The sequence below is a fragment of the Eschrichtius robustus genome, chromosome 5, assembly GCF_028021215.1.
Source record: "Eschrichtius robustus isolate mEscRob2 chromosome 5, mEscRob2.pri, whole genome shotgun sequence".
NCBI classification, from domain to species: domain Eukaryota; kingdom Metazoa; phylum Chordata; class Mammalia; order Artiodactyla; family Eschrichtiidae; genus Eschrichtius; species Eschrichtius robustus.
Genome location: NC_090828.1, coordinates 60,334,321 through 60,355,446, shown reverse-complemented (window position 1 = coordinate 60,355,446; position 21,126 = coordinate 60,334,321). Strand labels below are relative to the sequence as shown.

Below are 21,126 nucleotides of genomic sequence, written 5' to 3'. Positions count from 1 at the left end.
CTGACTAAAACTAAAAAGAATAGCCAAGAACTACAGGCTTCTAAAAATGCAGAGAAGTCTGAAAATCAGTGAGGAAACAAAATATTCTGAGCAAGAAAATGGGAGGCAGAAAGAGCTCATGTGAGCTCCAAGTTAACAGGTGCACACAAACACAGGAGCAGCTGCATTGGTAGGAATAGCAATCACAGTGTTAAGCTCAGAAATGCCTGGTCTTATGAAAAATTCCAAAGCCATCCATTTAAAGATTTTGAATTATTTCCAGAGGTGGATCAGTGATAATGATGATCGATAACCTTTAACCGAGTACCTAATATGTCTCAGATACCATTCTACATGGTTTACCACCAGTATTGCCTCGTCTCCTTCTTAACAGCAGTCCTATGAAGTTTACTGATGATGGCGAGACTGAGGCTCTAAATGGTCAGTTAACTGACCAAGGGTCTCACAGTCGATAAGTGGGGAAACCAAGAGGTGAACCCAGGTGGTCTAATTCCAGAACTTGCATTCCCAAGCACATGCTGCATCAAGGAAGGAGGAGACTTGGTGCTCAGGATGTGGGCCACAAAGTCAAGCAGGGAGTAAAGAGGCTCGTAATACAGTAGGAAAAGCAAGAGCTCTGAAGTCAGAAGACCCGTGTTGCAGACCTGCATCTTGAAACCTATATTACTTGGCAATTATCCTTAACCTCTCTGTACCCCATCTATATAATAGGGGTAATTATACCTGCCCTACCCACCTCACCAAGTTTTTGCAAAGATCAAATAAGGCTATGTGTGGGAAATACATTGTAAACCTTAAAGCCCTGTGTAAATATTGCCCCCTATAAATAAATCATTGTACCATCATGAGAGGAATGTGGCATAAGAAGAGAATGTGCAAAAGCTTTGTCTAGTCAGTGGGCAGATGACCCCCAAAGTTTGTTTTCAGCTTCAAGCAGAGATCTTGTATGCAAAGCAGGGTTTTACAAAACAACAACATTGAAGAGTATCAGTTTGAATGTTGGTAAGTGTTTTATAAATAGCTGCATAATTAGCATGTACTTACTGCAAAAAGTATACATAATATTTTATTCCCTGTTGTAGGCTGTAATGAATCTGCTGCCTCTACATCCTAGGAGGTTTTCACTTACTTTCCCCATGATAATTTTAATACATGGAACCATTATTAGCTGAATTAAGAATAAGTAAATGAGCAGTAAAAAAAAAAATACAGAAAAATTACAGGTGCCTGTGGTGAGTAAGATAATAACTAGGTAAAAATATATGAAATAATTACAGTGTTTGAACGGCAGAGTCGGCATGAGGAAAATGCCTCAGTGGAATATTAAACCTGCTGTTGGCAGGGTAGAAAGACTCTGTGGCCTTTACCTCTTCTGATTCTCAGCCCTAATACCTCACTGAAAACAGATCCAATTTGTCCTCATCCATGTTTATATGATGTCAAAGGGGCTGGTCCAGTTCAATAAAGATTTAGTCATTCTGAAAGCCTGTGGTCCTATAGACTAAATACCCAACAACTAAAAGGTTCTGTTTAAAAGATGTACCAGATTTTGGTATTTGTTGTAGACTTAGTCAACCTGGTAACATTGAATATGAACTTATTTAGAATGTATCTATGATCTGCATTTGATATCTCGACAAAATGGAATTTCAGGTAATTTAGATAAAGAGTTTTAAAGAGCTGTGATACTTTTGGGGAAAAACAGTTTAAAGAATATTCTATTATATGTAGCACTCCAAACAGTGTCTTTGAATAGTTTGAGGTGAACATTTGAGTTGAAAAAAAAAAAAAAAACAACATTTTTATCTTTCACGTGCCCAGGCCTTGATTAGGAAATGTAGAGATTCACCTTGAATTTGAGACATGGTTCCTGCAGTTAAGGATTCTCTTCTTGTATTTGTTTTCTTTTTTTATTGAAGTATAGTTAATTTACAATGTTGTGTTAGTTTCAAGTGTACAGCAAAGTGATTCAGTTATAGATATATATGTTCTTTTTCAGATCCTTTTCCATTATAGTTTATTACAAGATACTGAGTATAGTTCCCTGTGCTATACGGTAGGTCCTTGTTGATTATCTGTTTTATATATTGTAGTGTGTATATGTTAATCCCAAACTCCTAATTTATCTCTCCCCCTGCCCCCCCACCATCCCCTGTGGTAGCCATAAGTTTGTTTTCTATGTCTGTGGGTATATTTCTGTTTTGTATATAAGTCCATTTGTATCTTTTTTTTAGATTACACATACAAGTGATATCATATGATATTTGTCTTTCTCTGTCTGACTTACTTCATTTTAATATGATAATCTCTAGGTCCATCTATGTTGCTGAAGGATTCTGATTTAATACTCTTGGATGGTGAAAAGTCGTATTACCATAATGAGAAACCTCAAATTAGGATTTGAATCATCAGTAGTTTAAGAATGTCTGGTCTGGTTAGAAGTGGAGAGCCACTGCTTTCTAAATCAACAGACGTTGGACAAGAGAACTGGTTGAATATATATAGCAGAGAGGGTCTAGTTCAGACATTAGGAATCCTGCTTCGCTGACTCTAAGATGGTCAAGGCTGCAACAATTAACTCTTGGTTTTCTGTATGTGCTTTGTCTTCTTTGAGGGCTTTTGGGGATCAGTTCTACATCTCAGATGGATTTCCCTGTTATCCAACAAACTTCTAGGTCACCTAATTCTGCTGCATAATATATGTTTGGATAAAGAAATAATAATATTAGATAAACACAATAACATAAACAAGTCAACAGAGTACTGGGGTGGGAGGTAAGAGAACTGAGTTCTAGTTGGAAGAATTCCATTGATAAATTCAGAAAAATCACTTCACCTCATTCTACCTGTTCCCTTACCTCTGAAAATGGTGGAGTTGAAGGAGATAAAATCAAAGCTCAGATTCTATGATTCTGTGAATCATCTGAAATCAACTCAGTATATGACTGATGAGTTTGGCCACTTTGACTATTATGGCCTTTTCTTAATTGTGTTAAGAGTAACAATTAAGGGAATAATTCCAGATTCTCTTACAGACTTTAAACTAGCACTTTATGAGGTACCAGAATCAGATACCAGAACCATGTTATCTTTCTGTGACTTTTTCCCATGAATTCAAGCAGCCATATTGCTTCTTACCAGAACCCAGCTGTCGTGATATCACGAGTCATGACCTTATTCTATACAAGTATTTCCTGATCATATGACAAAATCATTAGATTATTATGTGTTTGATATTCTCTACTAACCTACTCTTGAAACAGACATTAGCTAAGTATGTATTTCAGATGGTGTTCTTCATATGTTAAAAATGTGTGTGGTATGCATTAATAATCCTTTCTAAACTGTTATTTGTGCTGGAGAAGAGTTAGATTTTTATTCCACATAGGACTTTCTCCATCAAATGGTTCATGCATTATTATTCTAGCTTTAGCCACGGAAAGTAATGGTTTCTGCAACCTTTCTGATGTGTGTGAATTTACAAATACTATATTTGAAATGTTACTCTTGTTAGCTTGCATTTTTGACATCATATTGAGACAAGGGACCTGGTGGGATGTTCTTTATTCTTTGGCTGCTTTCTGAAGGGAATATAGTTTTTTTCTCTTTCCCCTTCTTTTTTGTAGGAGTTAAATAAAATCTAAAAATCACATAAATATTCTAAAAACCTGGGGAGATTGTTATGGGGATAAATAGAAGCCCCAGTACCTCCCCTGTAACCATTTCAGGTAAATCAATTACATGTAGAGTCTTCTCTGTGTCCCCTGAGAATCTGATTCAGCAGCCTGTTGAGGAATGGAATGGTGTGATGCCTTTGGAGGGGCCGAATCCTTGAGCACATGCCTAGATTCAGCTATGAAAATACTATTACTCCCAACTCCACCTTAGTGAATAAACACCTGGAAGGGGAAAGGCGAGACTTTGTGAAACAAATCAGTGCTTCCTTTTGTTTTTTTCCAGAGATAAAGATACATAACTTTCATGAGAAAAAAGAGAAAGCCTCTTCCTACTCTCTCTGGATTCAGTCAGTTCTAGCTCCCAGGAGACTGTGGAGCTAGACATGAAGAGTGGCAGGCACTCAGCCCTTGGTTTCGGGACTGGACATGCTGAGTCAGCGCTAGGAAACTAGGAACTTCAGCAAAAATTTCCAAAAGGAAGGAAGAAAGAGAAGGAGGGAGGGAGGGAGGCAGGGAGGAAGGACGGATGAGAGAGGGAGAAAGAGAGAGAGGAGGAGAAATCTCTTTCTCATTAGGAGCTCTGCTTCCCAGATGCAATTACTGGTAATAATTTCATGAACCCAAGCACCAGTGTGTAGTCACTATAGCCACTGTTTGGGCCATAGGGGTGGCCATAAGAGCCCTGCCTGGATGTGTAAGCCCTGCCATTTACTCACTGAACAACCTTGGGCAGATCTCCTCTCTGACCCTCGGTCTCCTCGTCTGTAAATATTTACCCTTCAGGTTTGTGGAGAGCATTACACAATCATGTAAGCACTTGAGTATATTTATTATAAACTGTAAAGCCTGACCCATATTTGAAGTGTTAATCATGTTAATCCTTCCAATCATGTGTTCTTTTATTGTACACAAAAGACAGATTTCCCCAGCAGAAGAGAAGACAAGAAAAATCTGTGTTCTGACCCACAGAGACAATGACAATTTAGTCATCCTACACTAGGGCCCTATAGATTAGCCACAGGTGTGCAGCTGGTGCCTCTGGATCCAACATACAAGCATTTGTATTGCTTCCTTGAGTCCAAGTCGGGATAACCTGGAAAGTTAGAATTATATACACTTACTATCAACTAGATATTTCAAACCATTTCAGCCTCATACAAGTAGGAAAGAATCTCTCTCTCTCTCTCTCACTCTCTTACTGACTTATGAGTGAACCAGTACATATTTTTCAATCAGTCAAGAATTACTCACTTGGTACCCACCATGTGCCTGACTATGCTCCTAGGTACCCTAAAAAATCGTCTTAAAATGTAGTGCCCAGCATTGCAATTCTTTGGAAAGAAAAACTGAGTTATGTGTGCATACAAGCAAGAGACCAAAGGGTTAATCAGAAAAAAAATAATTTTCACAGAAAGTGATCTTTCTTCCCTTTTTTATTATAAGCTCAAAGAGAATTGTAGCAATACAGGTTGAGCAATTTTCTTTTTTATGAGTCCCGTGCTCAATTGATGAAAGCCATTTTGTAACCCATTTACATGCAGTAAACCTTTGCTTTAAAGTTCTGTCATTTACCTTGATCATGATTACTTATAGTCCCTTTAGAAAAGGCCCTTGACTGGTTTAGCTCCCAAGCATAGCACTGCCACAAGACAGTTTTCTACAGTGCCTTTTAAGTCATGGTCGTAAGCTAAGACATGCCCAGTCTTGTAGCCAGGTATGAGGCACGGGGATATTGTATAATGCAGAATAAACTAGTTGGAATTAGGAGTCTTGGATTTCAAACCAGCTCTACAATCTCACTATGTAATCTTGGCCATTTACACTCCTTTACTGTCAGCTTGCTCACTTGTAGAAAGAATGATGTTTTCATCACAAGACTATAAAGTAGGGCTTAACTGAGGTACTCTGTGCAAGTTACAGTGTAAGTTATAAAAAGGAAATTGTTTTATGAACGAATTGTCTATAATATGTACTATAAATCACTGAAAAAGGAACAGTATGTCTAATCTAAAATTTTTCTTGATCACATACTATATTTTCCCTACTGTAATCCACAGAAGAATGTAAACTGAGAGCAGGGACCTTCATCAGACACATATAGTAGACACTCAATCAGGTATCTGTTGTATTAATGGATAAAATTTCTATGTAAATGTCACTGTGCTAGGCATGGTACAGAATACAAGAAAAATAATGTATCACCCCAAGCCTCAAGGAATCTATAGTTAAGATGACTAACCATTGATGCACAAAAAGCCAGTAAGAGTTAAGTTATGGTTCTGAACAAGAGAAAAAAGGATGGTATAAAAACTGTGTCTAAAAAACAAACAAACAAACAAAATTGTGTCCGAGTCCCTCACCGGAAGACAGATACAGCAGGAACCTTTCCTTGTCCTAACCCTGGGTGAGTTTATCTACCTCAGCCTCACTTCCTTCCCATGTGCTTTTTGTGTCAGTCACGGTTCCAGCAGGACTAGATGCCCACTCGTAAGTGTTTAACTGTAGTGCATATAATGAAGGATTGTAGAGATGTGTCCAGAATTGTGGGAGCCAACAAGAGGTGGCAAGGTGCAACAGCAGGAAGCATTACCACCCCTAGAGGTGAAGGCGGGGCTGCAGGCAGGCAGGCAATGTGATGAGAGCCGGAGCTAGGCACAACAAGAATCCTTGTCAACACACAAGTCCAAGTGGAGCCGTGCAAGTCTAATTCATTGGGCAACGATCAAGGCAAAGTCAGCTGGGTTTGTATGCATTTGGTCCAGAACCCATATGCAGGTGAGGGTTTTCTTGAGGGCCTAAGGAAGGTATTCCAGTAGTCCAGAAGGCAGGCTTTCTGAAGCTGGGATCTGTCACCCTGTCTTTGCAAGTAGCACAGTGAATGGCTAAATATCTTCCTTGACTCCTTGGCACTTACCACGCACAGCCTTCACAAGGTACAGAACAAGAGAAAATGGATTATGCCCTCAACAATAAGAGGCGAGTCATCCGCCTGGTTTTGCAGTGGGCCGCCGTGTATGGAGACGTCCTGCAAGAGGACGATGTGGCAGTGGCTTTCCTGGAGGTACGTGGGGGTCATCCCTGCCAAAAATGCACCTTTGTCCTACAATGCAGGGACTTCCCATAGGCGTGGCAGCTTCCCTGGAGAGACTGTAATTGCAAATTCTAGATTCTGTTAACATGTTCATTCATCAGAAAGGTACTATAAGGAAAGTAAAGAAAAGCATCATCCCTTATCCTGCCACTCTAATTCAATAACTGGAAGTAGCATTCTAATGTATTTTCATTTGGTTGTTTTCTTTGTTATATTTTCCGTAGTTGTAATCACATAGTACCCATCATTTTACAGGCTGCTTTTTCCACTTGATGTAAGGATTTTTCCATGTCAGTAGAGTCTTTCTAATAACAATTTCTAATGGCCTTGCCACAGATATATTTATTTGTTCCCATATTATTGAATATTTACATCATTTCCTTTTATACCTTCCTAGAATAACAGCGTAGTGAACACTTTTGTGCCAATAGGTCTATCCTTGGTTATATTCCTAGAAGTGGGATTACTAGATCAAATGGTGGATATTTTTGAGTAGAGTGAAGCAGAAAACTTTACTGAGGAATCCCTGGGGCCAAGAGGTAGTTCTGAAGGGACGTGATTTACTTTGTAAACACTGCTTTAAGCTGAGCTTCCCTTTTCCTTCCCATGGCTCCAGCCCAAGTGACAGCATTGACCTGGGCATTTAACCCTTGATGACTCATTCTGTCCTCCAGATCTGAGATGGGGACCTTACTTCTGTGCAGGCAAAAGGCAATGTGGCTTCTGTTTCAAACTTTATCAGTCTGTCTGTTCAAGAATGAATTATCCAAAAGAAACGTCCCCACTCTCTCCTTTTTACTCATGTCATTTGGCAGGCAGAGAAGCGAGGCTGGGAGGAAAGGTGGACGATGAGAGTCCCTCACGGCTGTGGGATAAAGGATTTTGAAAATGTAGAGGAATAATAGTAGCTTGGGTCATTGGGTCATGGCCTCTACCCATTGCATCGAGTAAAGGACCACTTTGCAGATGAGCCAAAGTGGTGTGAAGCTGCCACCACCACAGCTCTCAGCTCCTGCTGGGGAGGCCACTGCTCCTGCACAAAGCAGGGCGCAGCTGCTGGGCTCAGTGGGCGGGACCGTTCCCAGGACGTCAGTGAAGAGTCCTGAGTTGGTGACATAAACTCAGCAGAATTTCAGTTCAGTGCTGAAAACCACGACTGTACTTTCACCACCAACAGTTAACCACGACTAGTGGTAAATACTAAACAACAAATACTACAATAATAGTCAAAACAAATATTAAAATTTCCCTGAAAAAACACTGAGGTGAAAACAGTGTTCTTAAAGGATAGACTATAAAATAACCCATTCCAGAACATTGCATTGCATTGCCTTTTGTATAACTATCATATAAACAATTCATTTGCAATTCAATTTTTTTTAATTTTTTTATTGTGGTAGAATATATCAAACATAAAATTTGCTGTTTTAATCCTTCTTAAGCATACAATTCAGTGGCATTAATTCCATTCGCAGTGTAACGCAAGCATCACCACCATCGGTTTCCAAAATTTTTTCTCACTTGTAATTTTGAATGTAGGCATGCTGTAACGTTTTCTTTTCCTTTTTCGTCCCCAGTCCGTGAAACCATGGTCTGGAGATGCTAGCGAGGCAGATGACATAGGGACACGTCTTTGTTGCTCTTTACAGAATTATGTACCTTTTGCAGTTCTTGTTAAAAGCCTGTGACCTTTGCCAATTACAGGAGTTTTATGTGTCTGTATCAGATGATGCCCGGATGATTGCTGCCCTCAAGGAGCAACTGCCCGAGTTGGAGAAGATTGTCAAGCAAATGTAAGGAAGGGCTTGGCTTTGGGGTGTGCTTTCATCAAGTAAGTGCCTGCTGCCTCTGAATCACATCATCTTCCAGGAGGTCCTTTGCCCCCCCTCCCAAAAGGTGAAAGATGCTTTGTCAACAACCACACACTGTTCTGATTTGAGCAATCTGAGCATTGGGTGAGGAGGTGCAGTCAGGCCGGATGAACAAAAGGACAGAGATTCCGCTTAGCTGCCTTCTGTGCCGGATGGCTGCCAAGAGAGAGCCCGGGGAGCCAGAGATCCTCTCTGAGTGTCTAACTCAATAAACTCGGGTCCCTTTGGTTCAGGGCAGTGAATCCAGTAATAAAGTGGTCAGTGGCATCTAAAGAAAGTCTGAGGAGAATTACTTATATGGTAAATTCACTTTTTGCTGCCAATGCTGTTGGTGGTGAATATTTGTGCCCTCTCAGTGGCAACACAGGTTTTCACATGCTATTCTTTGAGCCGTTGATTAAATACTGGCTACTAAGTAGACTTTGAGATCGAGAAATTCTGGCTTTTAACATCAGTTTGACCAGGGATCTGTCTGTGACAAGAGCTGATCTCTTAGCTGTCTCCTCTGGGCCTTGGCCTCTCAGTATTAAAATAAGGAGGCTCGTATTGCCTCCTGAAGGGATGCTGTGATTTCATTCTCGAATGTAAGATTAAAGTTATATACAAATGGAGCAATTTAAAATAATAGTACCAACAGTATTAAATAACGTGCTTTCTCTATTTCTCGTAGTTCAGAAGATGCAAAGGCTCCACAAAAGAAGGTAAGTGGCAACGGATTAGGATTCTCTAACTGTGCCCTGTAGAATGACAGTTCTCCAGAAATATAATATTGCAATATATGACAGTGATATCTTGGTAAATACAAAATATGTTTTCTTTATTTCTCGACTCTGCTTCTCAGATGTGTGTCCTCTGAGTTGCAAATGTGCATTTGTCATTCATTCCGTATGACAGCTGCTGCTGTTATTATTTTTTACAGCACAAAGTTCTTTTGCAGCAGTTCAACACAGGCGATGAGAGAGCCCAGAAGCGCCAGCCTATCCGTGGCTCTGATGAAGGTGAGAATGTCTTCCAACTTGTGCAGATCATTTAAAGTCAGAATAAAATCCTCCCCCTGGGAATCACTTGGGCCCACAGAATAGCTTTTCTTGGCTGTCCCTGTGTACTCCAAATGGTTTGCTTGGAGGTGCCCGTTTGCATTCCAATTATTTATGTTCTTGAACTCTGTGCCTGGAGCTGAGGTGCTTGTTCACACTCCCCTGATTCTACCTCTCCCCCGCTGCTACCTTTCCTTGAAGGAGAGAAAGATTATCTCAGGCACCCGTTGTCAACGTGGCGGGAGGGTGGCTGGCGCTTTGTGGACGCCTGGCCGAGGCGGAGCACCAGGGGCACCTGCAGAGCGGGGCTCCCACCCAGGGAGAGCAGTCTGGCCCTGAGCAGCACCTCGTTACAGCCATCAGGGAGGCACAGATGCCGGCTGCTATTGTTTGCTCGGTTAAGATTTCTCCAAAGAATCACAACCAAAATAAGATGAATGATCATGATAAAATCTTCATCTTAAGCCACAGATGACTCTTGCAATTTAGCGGTGCCCCAAACTCCAGAATTACAGGAGCCGGAATTGCCTCCAAGATCTATGTGTTCAGAGCTGAGCGTCTGGGTGCCACAAGTGGGTCTGCTGAGCTGAGTACCACCCGTGCCACCTGGCCCGGCCTCCGAGTACACAAACCAGGGAACAAGTGAGCAGCAATGTCAGCAAATGTTCACGGCCTCAGGCGGAAGCACTCCTGTTTGCAGAGGTGTTAATGTTGGCTCCCCGCCACTGCACCGGGCAGCAGGAATCCAGTAATCTGCCTACAACACAGCACTCCCGGTATTGCGAAAAAGACAGGCTCACAGACAAAGGCAGACCCAGAAAACTGGCCTAAACATGCTTCTCGTTGTTCCGCATGACCTATGTGCGGGTTTTTCACAAATATCTGTTGTGGTTTTTGTAACTGGAGCTGGCAGTCATGGACTTTTCTTAGACCAATGCTAAGGTAAGAAGTTTTAGAAGGGGGCAGGCGTAGGCATAAATGAGTACAAATAAATACAAATCTTAAGAATAGCAAGATGATGCAAATTTCGGAGGATGTCTAAACATTTTGCACAGCTTTTTTTTTTTGCAAGAACTCACAAGACCAATTTATCTTATTGTTGCTGCCTTCCCAATAGTTCTGTTTAAAGTCTATTGCATGGACCACACCTACACAACCATCCGGGTGCCAGTGGCTGCGTCGGTGAAGGAAGTCCTCAGCGCAGTTGCCGACAAACTAGGCTCTGGGGAAGGCCTCATCATCATCAAGATGAGTTCCGGAGGAGGTAACAGCCTTCTGCAAAGCAGAATATCCCATCCAAACAGAACCCTGCCAGCAGTTAGCGAGGCCCTTCCAAGCTGATCCAAAGGGACAAATTGGTGCTGTGTGTGCTCCCCGAAATAACAGACATAAAGTGGTTAGAGGCGGGCTGGGCTAGTGTCTAATATCCCCTATCCTGTAGGTACCCACTCTGAAGCAGAAAAGGGTGAAATGCTCTATCCAAGGCAGTTGGAACTGAGGTCCCTGGTGTGGATGTCAGCCTGGAGTTCTTTCCCTATAAACCCTAAACAAAAAAGCTTAAGGCTGTAATAACATATAATGGAAAAGAACTGAAAAAGAATTTATATATGTAAATATCTGTGTCTATATGTATATATTACTGAATCACTTTGCTGTATACCTGAGATAACGCAACACTGTAAATCAACCATACTTCAATTAAAAAAAAAAAAAAGCTTAAGACCTTGGAGCTCTGAGAAATGTGGGCCCTAAGAGGGCACCTGGCTTTTCTAGCTAAAGGCCGTAGGTTTTCACAAGTCTGAAGTTGGACGTGGCCATAGGCCGGTTCTTTTCAGCTGATGATGGTTTTCCTCCTTTCCCAGTAAAGAGGGCAGGAACTCAGCCCGTCACACAAAACGAGAAGTATTTTCCCCCGCAGGATTACTAGACTGCTCTATGCTTTCCTGAAATGTCGTTTATTCATTCTTCATATAATTACTGGCCACTTGGTGTGGCTGTGAGAGGAGAGGGGGTGTTGGACACAGCCTGGGCCTCCAGGTTGCTCACAGGCTGGTGAGGAGGGAGACAATAAATAAATAATTAGAGTCCATGCCGGCAAGAGTTTTGGAAGGGTCTGCATGCATTGCAGTGAGAGCCTGGAGGAGAGAGCCGTCAGGCTAGCTTGTCCAGTATGATTTGATAGTTATTGGAAGATCCTTCAGGATCGGGTGAGCCATCCCTGCCATGTTTGAAGATAAATGATTCCACTGATGTAGGATTTTTAAATGCATCTTGGATTCCCAAGATATCCCCTTCCATTTCTGTTCCCGGCACACACGACCCAGGACGTCTGTCTGCCGTGATGATCCCTCCGGCGCACTCTCGCCATAGCTATCCCAGGTGCCTCCTTCACTTCCTTCAGGTTTCCCCCCAAGTGTCATTGTCTCATGGAGGCCCCCTCCTTCCTTTCTCCAGTTCCCTTTCTAAAATTCCCCCTTATACGTACTTCCTAGCCTCTTTCCCTACTATATTGTTTTCTCCTCCTCACTGCTTACTCTCTGGTACATTGTCACGATCTGCAGCCCTCACTATGATATAAGCTCTTTCTGGACTGTTTTGGGGTTTTTTCCCTGTATTGTTCCCTTCTGTATCCTCAGTGCCTAGAGCAGTGTCCAGCATACAGTAAATGCTAAGTAAATATTTATTGTATGAATTATTTTTTAAATATAGAAGACTTAATCTAATAATGCAGTTGCCCTCCAAATTAGGGAATGAGTGATAAAACAGTAATAAATTTCACATCTAAAGTCATGTGGGATCTCAGAAACCCCCTAAGTTTTCTAAAAGTTATCTTGTCATCTCCAGAGTGCTGGGCGTTATTACCATCTGGACACGTAACTTGTTTTTTAAATAGCAGGTGCGGTTTTTGTATGCAGAACTGGGTGAATTGACCCTCGGGTATTTCCATTCCTGTTTTGTGGTCATTTCTGATGGCATCCTGAGTGTCGTGTGCCTGCATGAATGCTGTGTCTTTTTTATTCAGTGGGTTCCTTCAGTACTGTATTTTATGCAGTCACTCTGCGTGTTCCGGTAATTCACCAAGCTGGAAATTTGTTGGTGTGATTAGGGCAGTGCAGCAAATCTCAGGTGCATTTAATAGGCAATCTCTTGCTTTTTATGTTCACAGAAAAGGTGGTGCTCAAACCTAATGATGTTTCAGTATTTACGACGCTCACTATTAATGGACGCCTGTTTGCTTGCCCGCGAGAGAAATTCGATTCACTGGTAGGTGTGGATGGCCACCTCAGAGCAGCGTCTGCAATCAGAAAAACTTGTCTGGAGCTTAATTTTGCAGTCACGTTGAACCTAGTTGCTAAAAAATCTTGAATGCTACTTGTCTTTTTCTTTTCTGCAGTCTATTAGGTAAGCCTCAGGTGTTCATTTGAGATGCTCTGAGCTTTAGATTTTCCTTTGTGGAAATTCGCCAAGTTAACACCACTGTTGGGGCATGATTCAGCTTTCAGAACTCTTTGTAGTAATTCACGTCCTTGAAATGTCCCCGATTTAAATATTACTATTAAGAATCTGAATACTTAGAGACCAGGATAGAAATAATGTTTTAAGACAAGATGTTGCAAATGGTACAGATGAGCCAGTTTGCAGGGCAGAAGTTGAGACACAGATGTAGAGAATGGACATATGGACACCAAGGGGGGAAAACTGCAGTGAGGTGGGGATGGTGGTGTGCTGAATTGGGCGATTGGGATTGACATGTATACACTGATGTGTATAAAATTGATGCCTAATAAGAACCTGCAGTATAAAAAAACAAACAAAACAACGAATACTAAACTTTTATTGGGTTATTTGTATGGAAATATGTTAATATAAATGTTTCAGACATTACATGAAATTTCTAAAAATCTTATATTTGTATTTGTATGGAAATATGTATGGAAATATGTTAATATAAATGTTTCAGACATTACATGAAAAAAAAAAAAAAAAAAAAAGACAAGATGTTGCAATTTATCCTACCCCTTAGGGGGATGTAGAAATGCATTATGGCAGAGCCACTCTCCGGTCTAGGGAAAATGCTGTTCCCTGAAAGGGCTCTCTCCATCTTGTGTAGGAAATCTCAGAGGCCAGCCGTCTTTCCTAAGTCTCCAAAACAGTGTTCGTGGCCCCACCCAGCTCTCTGTGAGTAAAGGCTTAATCGGCCCTTGCTAATAAGTGACTGGCCCTCTCTCCTTTTTGCAGCTGGTAGGGTTCATTTCTATTTCTCCTGTAACAGGCGTAGAAGTGAGCAGCTACCAGAGCATCTCAGAGAGCCCGTGGGGCCAGTTCAGGGGATAGAGGACTAGTTTTTTCCATCTTTAGACACACCGGGCTTCTTCACCAAGAAAAGTGCAACACGGGCGCTACAGGGAAACTGCATTGCGTTTTAGGGGGAAAACTTAACTACGTAAGTGACGCATGAATACGTTCAATTTAAGCAGATCAGACATTGTAGGTAAATCAAGATTCCCCTCCTTGGACTTTTTAGGGCTTGTTTAGCCTCATCATGACTCTGACCTTCTCGTTTGGGGAGAGCTATTTTGTGCGCTGTCTCACAGTTGAGCAGATTTCGCAACATCTTGAATTTACCTGGAGGGGAGCTTCACAGAAGGGGCATGAGCTCTCCTGCTCCCGCCTCAGCTACCTGGCCCGTGAGCACCCCTGCCTCACTCAGCCACCAGCGCCGTGTGATCTGAGTCTGCTCACCGTCCTTTTCATATATTTTTCATCATCTACATTCATGGCTTTCTGAAAAATAAATATTTCCTGGTATTGAGGGATTGGGAGGCGGGGGGAAATGGCGTGGATGAGTTACACTGCTGTCTTCTGGAAGCGAAAGCCATCAAAAGCCAGTTCAGCCGGAGCCCTGCCAAAGGTGCCACGTGATGTGTTTGCCACACAGCGCTCGGGCCTCTCTTGCCAGCTGGTTCTTGGCCGCAGTGTCCGATGATGCGGTGTAGAGATGGAGAGTGTGGACCATCTCCAGCTCCCTGTGGGACAGATACTAACTTTCTAAGCCTCTGTTTATTTGCACACAACCCTGCAGCCTTACAAGTTCTTACTCCTTGCTAGTCTTCCATTTTAAGGCCAGAGTAATTGCAGGGAGTTTACTTTGCAGCAAGTACCCAGACGTGAACTTGCTTAACTTCTTCCCTATCGGTGCTCTGCCATTCACTGGGCTGCCAGCTATGCTGTTGTTTCTAAGGAGTGATCGAGCTGCCCCTCTGCCTCACAAAACTGTAGGCACGGAACTCCTTTTCTGGCTTTCTAAAGATTTCTTTGAGGACAGTCCATCTAGGAAGAGTCGTATACAGGATGCCCCTGCAGTACAGAATGTTGGCCAAACCTTTGATCCATCAACACATACTTATGAAGTGCTAGCTTCCGTGTGACACTAAACCAGTGTCCCAGAGCCTCTGCCCTTAAGACAATTATGGTCAGATTGGGAGATGAAACTAACACAGACAGCCTGGAACAGAACAACTGTAGTGCTGAAGTGTTGTCTAGAATTCGTAGAGTGCCAGTAATTTATCCCAGTTGGTTAAGGGCTTGGATTCTAGAGCTTTACTTTCTTGACATTTTAAACATAAATGTCAGTATAGAGCAACTTACAATAAAACCCCATTGCACTGTAATTTCGTTCTAAATACTTTTATCCATTCACTAGCTCCTTAGGTTTTTATTTAGGGCCTATACTCTATCATTCCAGGCAGATGATTCTGGCTCTAGGATGGTCTTGAAGATGAATCCATCATGGTCCTTTTGCCTCAGGGAGCTCACAGTATAGTGTGGGACACCAGAGTGTAATGAGTATCCAATGTGGCAAATGCCATTGCAGAGCTAGGCACAGAGGTGTGGGAGCACGAGGAAAGAGGATGCCGAGGTGGCAGCTTGCTTTAGCCATCTCTTTGTCACTGACAATCAGCACATCCTTTTAATGTCTTAGTTTCCTCATCTGGACAATGGGAGGGTAACAGTGCTATTCTCCCAATCACCACCATCCAGGCTTAACAGAAATCAGCTCTCAAAAAGAGCAGAGAGAGAGAATCAGTCTATAGGAGTTCTTTGCCTCTGTGTGGGCACTTTTCAGATCTGTCTGTGTAATGCAGACCCTACATAGGCTCTGCTACACTTCATCTGTAAGGAAATTTCCACAGGGATATCTATAAGAAAATGGTCCAAGGAATTGCTTCCTATGGGGCCAGCATGTTAATTCCCCACTTCAGTTAGAGGAGCCCTCCGTGCTGCTCAGATTGCCTCTCTGGTGGTTCACGGAGGGAAGGGGTCGGCCTGCCCTTTGCTTGGTGAGCCCTGTTCACTCAAAACAAGTAGAGATTCAACAGGGGTTTCTGTTTTTCTCTCAAAAGGGATTCAGGATGATATACCAGCCTCCATGACTAAAAGAATTTAATGGCATCTTCCCTGTATCTGTTGGGTTAATTTATCCCCTCTGTGAAAAGCCATAAGACCTCAAGGGAAAGAGATAAGGAGCCAGTTAGACTGAGGAGAGAGCAAACCCAAGGAATAGAGGGCAGGTCCACAGCAGAGCTCATGGGCGAGAGGGAAGGCAGAATGTGGAGAGCCAGTCTGAGCCTGAGACAGAGTTCTCGCACCAAGTGTTTAAAAGCTTCCCCGACATTTCTACCTGAGACCTACCCCACTTGAAACCATTCTCCTTATTTGCTTCCATAAGCTACCTGCCCATCAGCTTCAGGTCGGTTCCCTAAGTTTTAAAACTTTGGAATAATGGTTTTTCTTCCATGCTGTCTGTGCCCTGCATAAAGTGAGTCAGGAACAACAGTATTTGGCTCGTACATCCGGATCCTGTACTCATCACACTTCCCTGTACCTCTGCATTGGTGCAGCACAGCTGGGAAGGGAACTAATTTGGAGGGGACGGTGGGGACCTCCTCTGTGCTAGGCACTGTGCTCACGTGCTACACTTAAATCATTCCCATCCAGTTCCCTTAACAAGCCTAGGTACTAGGTACTGGGGCCCCAACTCATCAGAGCTAGAAACAGACAGTCAAGAGATTAGGGAATCATCCAAGTCTATGTAATTAGAGTGGGGTTTACATGTAGAATCTGTTGCTCTCTAAAACTGGCACTAACCTGGTCTGTTTCAAAACCCTAACTCCCATCTGGTACTCAAAGACTTTCTAAAGCTGTTCAAGCTGTCCATTTGGTTCCCCTGAGCTCTCTGTTCCTGCCAAGTAAGTTTCACGACAGTTTCCCCATCTTCATGCCTCTCACGCCATCCTTCAACCTATGACAGACCATCCTGGATACTCAGGGGAAACTTTGCCATTCTAAACCCACCCAGTTTTGTCTGTTTCATCTTTTAAAGCCCATCTCTTTCTCCAAGAACCTCTTCAGGCCACACATTCATTCCAAACGCCTGCTAACTCTCAAAAAGCCCATTCATGTTTCCTCATCTGTTTCTCCGTGTATCTGGGAGTCAGGTGTTTTTTGATGCTTCTGTCCATCCCTTTATATGTGCAAATGAATGCCAGCAGCTGACTCTTTACTGCCATGCAGTGCTGTACTTGCTGGTCAAGGCTGACTCCTTTTGTAAACTGCAAACTTTCAAATGCCCAGAAAGCAGTGGCCATTCATAGAATGTCAAGGTTATAGGTGATGATTATAATCATGATGATGATAGAACGTGAACGATATTAGTACTTCCAACATAAATATTGAATATCCAGACATGTTTAGCATCATATTGGGGAAATTATCTTTTAATTCGTGTGAACTTTTGTAACTTTAAACATATTATTATAGATCAATAGGTATTAATATATTATACGTAAGTTTCTAATGTATACAAACCATTCATCTTATTAAGGAAAAGCACTATAACTCATTTCCCGTAAAATAAAAATGAGATAAGTAAGTTGGATGGAAAGTCTTGACCAATGGTCTTCCAGAAAGTAGCAGAATTTAGTTTTCTGATGCCTAGCCCAAAACACCATGACCATGTGACTATCATTCCTAGCTCAGCACCTCTCAGAAAGTGGAGCAATTGGACAGCATATATAATCACATGTAATCACGTAGCCCTCTGTCACCTAGTACCCCAGGCAGTGTGTTATGAGAAATGGAGATGCAGCAACTTTACCACTGTCACCAGCCCCTGCAATAGTAAGTAGCGCTGGAGCTAAACATCCAAAACCACCATGCCAGTACCTGCTTTGGAATGGCTTCAGTGGGAAATCGGAGAAGAAAGTCCTTAAGAACTGCTTACATGTTTGTCAGGGAAAAGGAATCATTCCCAGGGAGCTCCCAGGCCCACGCAGAAGAGAACTTTCATGGGTCAGTCTTCACTGAATCTTATTTGCCATGGTCCACATTTTTCAGTCAGTGGAATTGATTAGAGTGATGATGATTACTATAAAAATGGCACGGAAGCAAGTGAGCATTAAAAGCAAAGGCATTTTTCTCCTCTGGGTAAAATCAGTTTCAAGATATTCCTGAAAGCCTCTCCAGAATCCTTTCCCCTCAAAGTCCTGACAGCACTCAGCGCGTCTGTTTTGAGATTCCGATACATTTTTGCATTATTATTCATAGACTCCCTTGCCAGAGCAGGAGGGCCCAACTGTTGGAACAATGGGAACTTTTGAATTGATGAGCTCCAAAGATTTGGCATACCAGATGACAGTTTATGATTGGGACCTCTTCAGCTGTGTGCATGAGGTAAGGTGCTCCATTTAGGGCATTCATTCGCAGGGATCGTGGCAATTCTGGATGCAGCCTGTAAATGTTAATACGTGCTGCAATGTGGAAGCCACACGAGGGTTTTTTAAAATCACTGAGTATATTAATAAAGGCTGTTATAAAGCCTTTAAGTGTTAAAGAAAAATCTTTATGATTTACAGTAAGCTCTGTCTTCCTGAGTATATTAAGCCAGGGGCACCTAGTTTATAGTTACAGATTCAACAAGCCTCGTAGAGCCATTAAGATCTTCAAGTTGAAGTTCAAGTTGAATCCTGGTCAGTGACTGTATTCACATTTGCTGACCAGTAGCAATTTGTCACGTCAAATGGAGGAGCCAAGTTGGTGTTTTGATTTAAAAACAAAGGCATGACATTGTTTTCCTTTCTTCTAGCTGGAGCTAATCTATCACACATTTGGAAGGCATCATTTTAAAAAGACCACAGCAAACTTGGATTTGTTCCTGAGGAGGTTTAATGAAATTCAGTTTTGGGTTGTCACTGAGATTTGCCTTTGTTCCCAGCCTAGCAAGCGTGTTCAGCTCTTAAAAAAATTCATTAAGATCGCGGCCCAGTAAGTATCATCCACTTGGGGAGAGAAAAACGTTTGAGCTGTGTTTTCGTTTTGTCCCCTTAGATTACACCTTAAAAAGAAAAGTGAGATGTAAAGTCTCCTTATGTACCAGGACCAACCAGAGGGGCGTAAGAATCACTGAACTCTTGCGAAAGATGTGTTTTGTCTAGCTTTTGTAATACTTGACACCAGTATATAAATTAACATCCTGCAGCCCTGATGCTCGAGTTAAAATCGTGACCTCTTTTTGCTCTGAACTACTCAGACTTTGCACCTCCTTCCGCGTAAACGACTCCTTCAGCAAAGTTCTGCTGCACAAAATTCTGTTTGAAAGGCTGGGCGAGTCCAGGTCTAGCTCGACACGTTCTTGCCAGTAGAGGGCAGTGGGAACATGCATGTACAACCGTGCATCCGACTCAGCCGGGATAAAATCCATAAAATGCATAAAGGCGAGCTAACCCGGTCCATGAAAATCATCTCCATAAACATCAGAAAGAGCAAGCGTCTTACAAATATTCTATTTAACAGCACTTCATGGGAAACAATTTATTTACTGCAGGGGCCAGTTAGATTTCTCCCTGAAATGAATTTAATCTTCTCCTGCTATTTAGATATGCCTGACAGCCTCCTGTTTACTTCCCTGTTTTTTTGGTATCACCACAGTGCTAAAAATAAAATGCTAAATGCGGCTGTGGCTGGGAGACTTCTTTCCTTCCTCAACCCAGGGAGCTCTAGCACGGGAAGGTGGGGAGCACAAGTGACCCCAGCTCGGCAGTTTTCTTGAGCCAAATAGTTTAGATCCCATACAGAGTCTGATTTCCAGGGCTAAACAAAGAAGCAAACGCTGCTTGACGTTTTACACATATCAGCTTGCCAAATGCCTTGAATTATTTTGCCAAAATTTGGGAGTTCAACGGGATATCCAGATCTCTTGGATTCAAATGCTGGTATCTCTTAATTTGGAAAAACTGCCTTTTGAAAGAAAGATTTGGTAAAATGTTGCTTATGAATTGCTGGTTCAGAGTGTAGCCACTTTCCCCCGGAGCCTGAATAGGCTTATCGCAGGGGACAAATGCCTCCGTTTACTTGGAAGGAGATGACTGGAAACTGTGACAGCATGTGCTTCCCTGCTAGCAGGAGCACATTCTCTCCTCACCTTAGCCTGGCAGGGCTGAGTGCAACAAGGGAGGAGAGAGGAGGTCTGCACACAGACGTGGAGACCAGAAAACCTTTGGGGGCCTAATCCTGCTATTTTACAGGGCGACATAGGAGAGCCTTTCAGAAACTCAGGAATTTTTTTAAATGTCTTTGCCTTTCTTATCTCTCTTCCTTCTGATTATGGGTGGATTTGGCCTTCGGAATAAATTGGTTTATGTCATTTAACCGTTATTTAAGCTGCGCTGTCCTACACAGTAGAACGCTTCACACAACCCAGCTGGAGAAGATTGTAGACTCAGAAACCAAGATCTACACGAATGAGATCTTAAACCTAGTTGGCAGTTGGCATGTTTTACGTGATATTTTTAGAGAACTTCAATATATTCTATTGAAGCTCTTTGACCTGCCCAGAACTTTGTGAAGTTGGGGGTCCAAATGTTATCCTCGCCTTTTACAGGTGAGGAGACTGAGGCAGAGAGAAATTTCGTGACTTACCTAAGGTGATAAAGTTAGTTGGTGACCAGAGCAGTGAGCAGAAAGGCAGCCCTGCAGTCCTGCGTGTGCTTTCATGATCGCACAGATAGGACAAAGGCAAACATGTCCATGACCAGCCTCGCTGCCTTCAGTCCAGGGACTCCGAAGTTGCTCTCAGCCCCTGACCTGAGAGCCACCGCCCCGGCCCATCGAAGGCCCCGCTTGCTTCCTCAGCGGTGCGTGAGACACAACGTATCTTCTCTAAATCTGTTTTCCCATTTCCACACGGACCATTTATGAATCACTCTGCAAGGAGTACACAGGCAGCAAATGCAACAATTTAATTAGCCTTTTGCGAAAATGCTAATCCAAAGAAGATTTAATTATGATGTAGTCAACTTAGATAACCATACTGATTTGTGGTAAAGGATTTGCGCTCCTTGCAAAATGAATTCTTCTTTCCCTTTGCAAGGAGCTGGTATAAAGAAGTCGAA

At 42.5% G+C, this 21,126-nt stretch overlaps 1 protein-coding gene across 1 annotated transcript in view; it reads left to right on the top strand.

Annotated features, from left to right (window-relative positions):
* RAPGEF4 (Rap guanine nucleotide exchange factor 4) overlaps positions 1-21,126 on the top strand; it is a 234,095-nt gene that overhangs the window by 191,770 nt on the left and 21,199 nt on the right. Inside the window, exons 15-22 of the mRNA XM_068543910.1 lie at positions 6,588-6,738; positions 8,473-8,561; positions 9,310-9,340; positions 9,559-9,637; positions 10,794-10,940; positions 12,843-12,940; positions 18,284-18,409; positions 18,822-19,000. Of these exons, the coding sequence (XP_068400011.1) occupies positions 6,588-6,738; positions 8,473-8,561; positions 9,310-9,340; positions 9,559-9,637; positions 10,794-10,940; positions 12,843-12,940; positions 18,284-18,409; positions 18,822-19,000 (900 nt within the window). The remainder of the gene's footprint in view (positions 1-6,587; positions 6,739-8,472; positions 8,562-9,309; positions 9,341-9,558; positions 9,638-10,793; positions 10,941-12,842; positions 12,941-18,283; positions 18,410-18,821; positions 19,001-21,126) is intronic.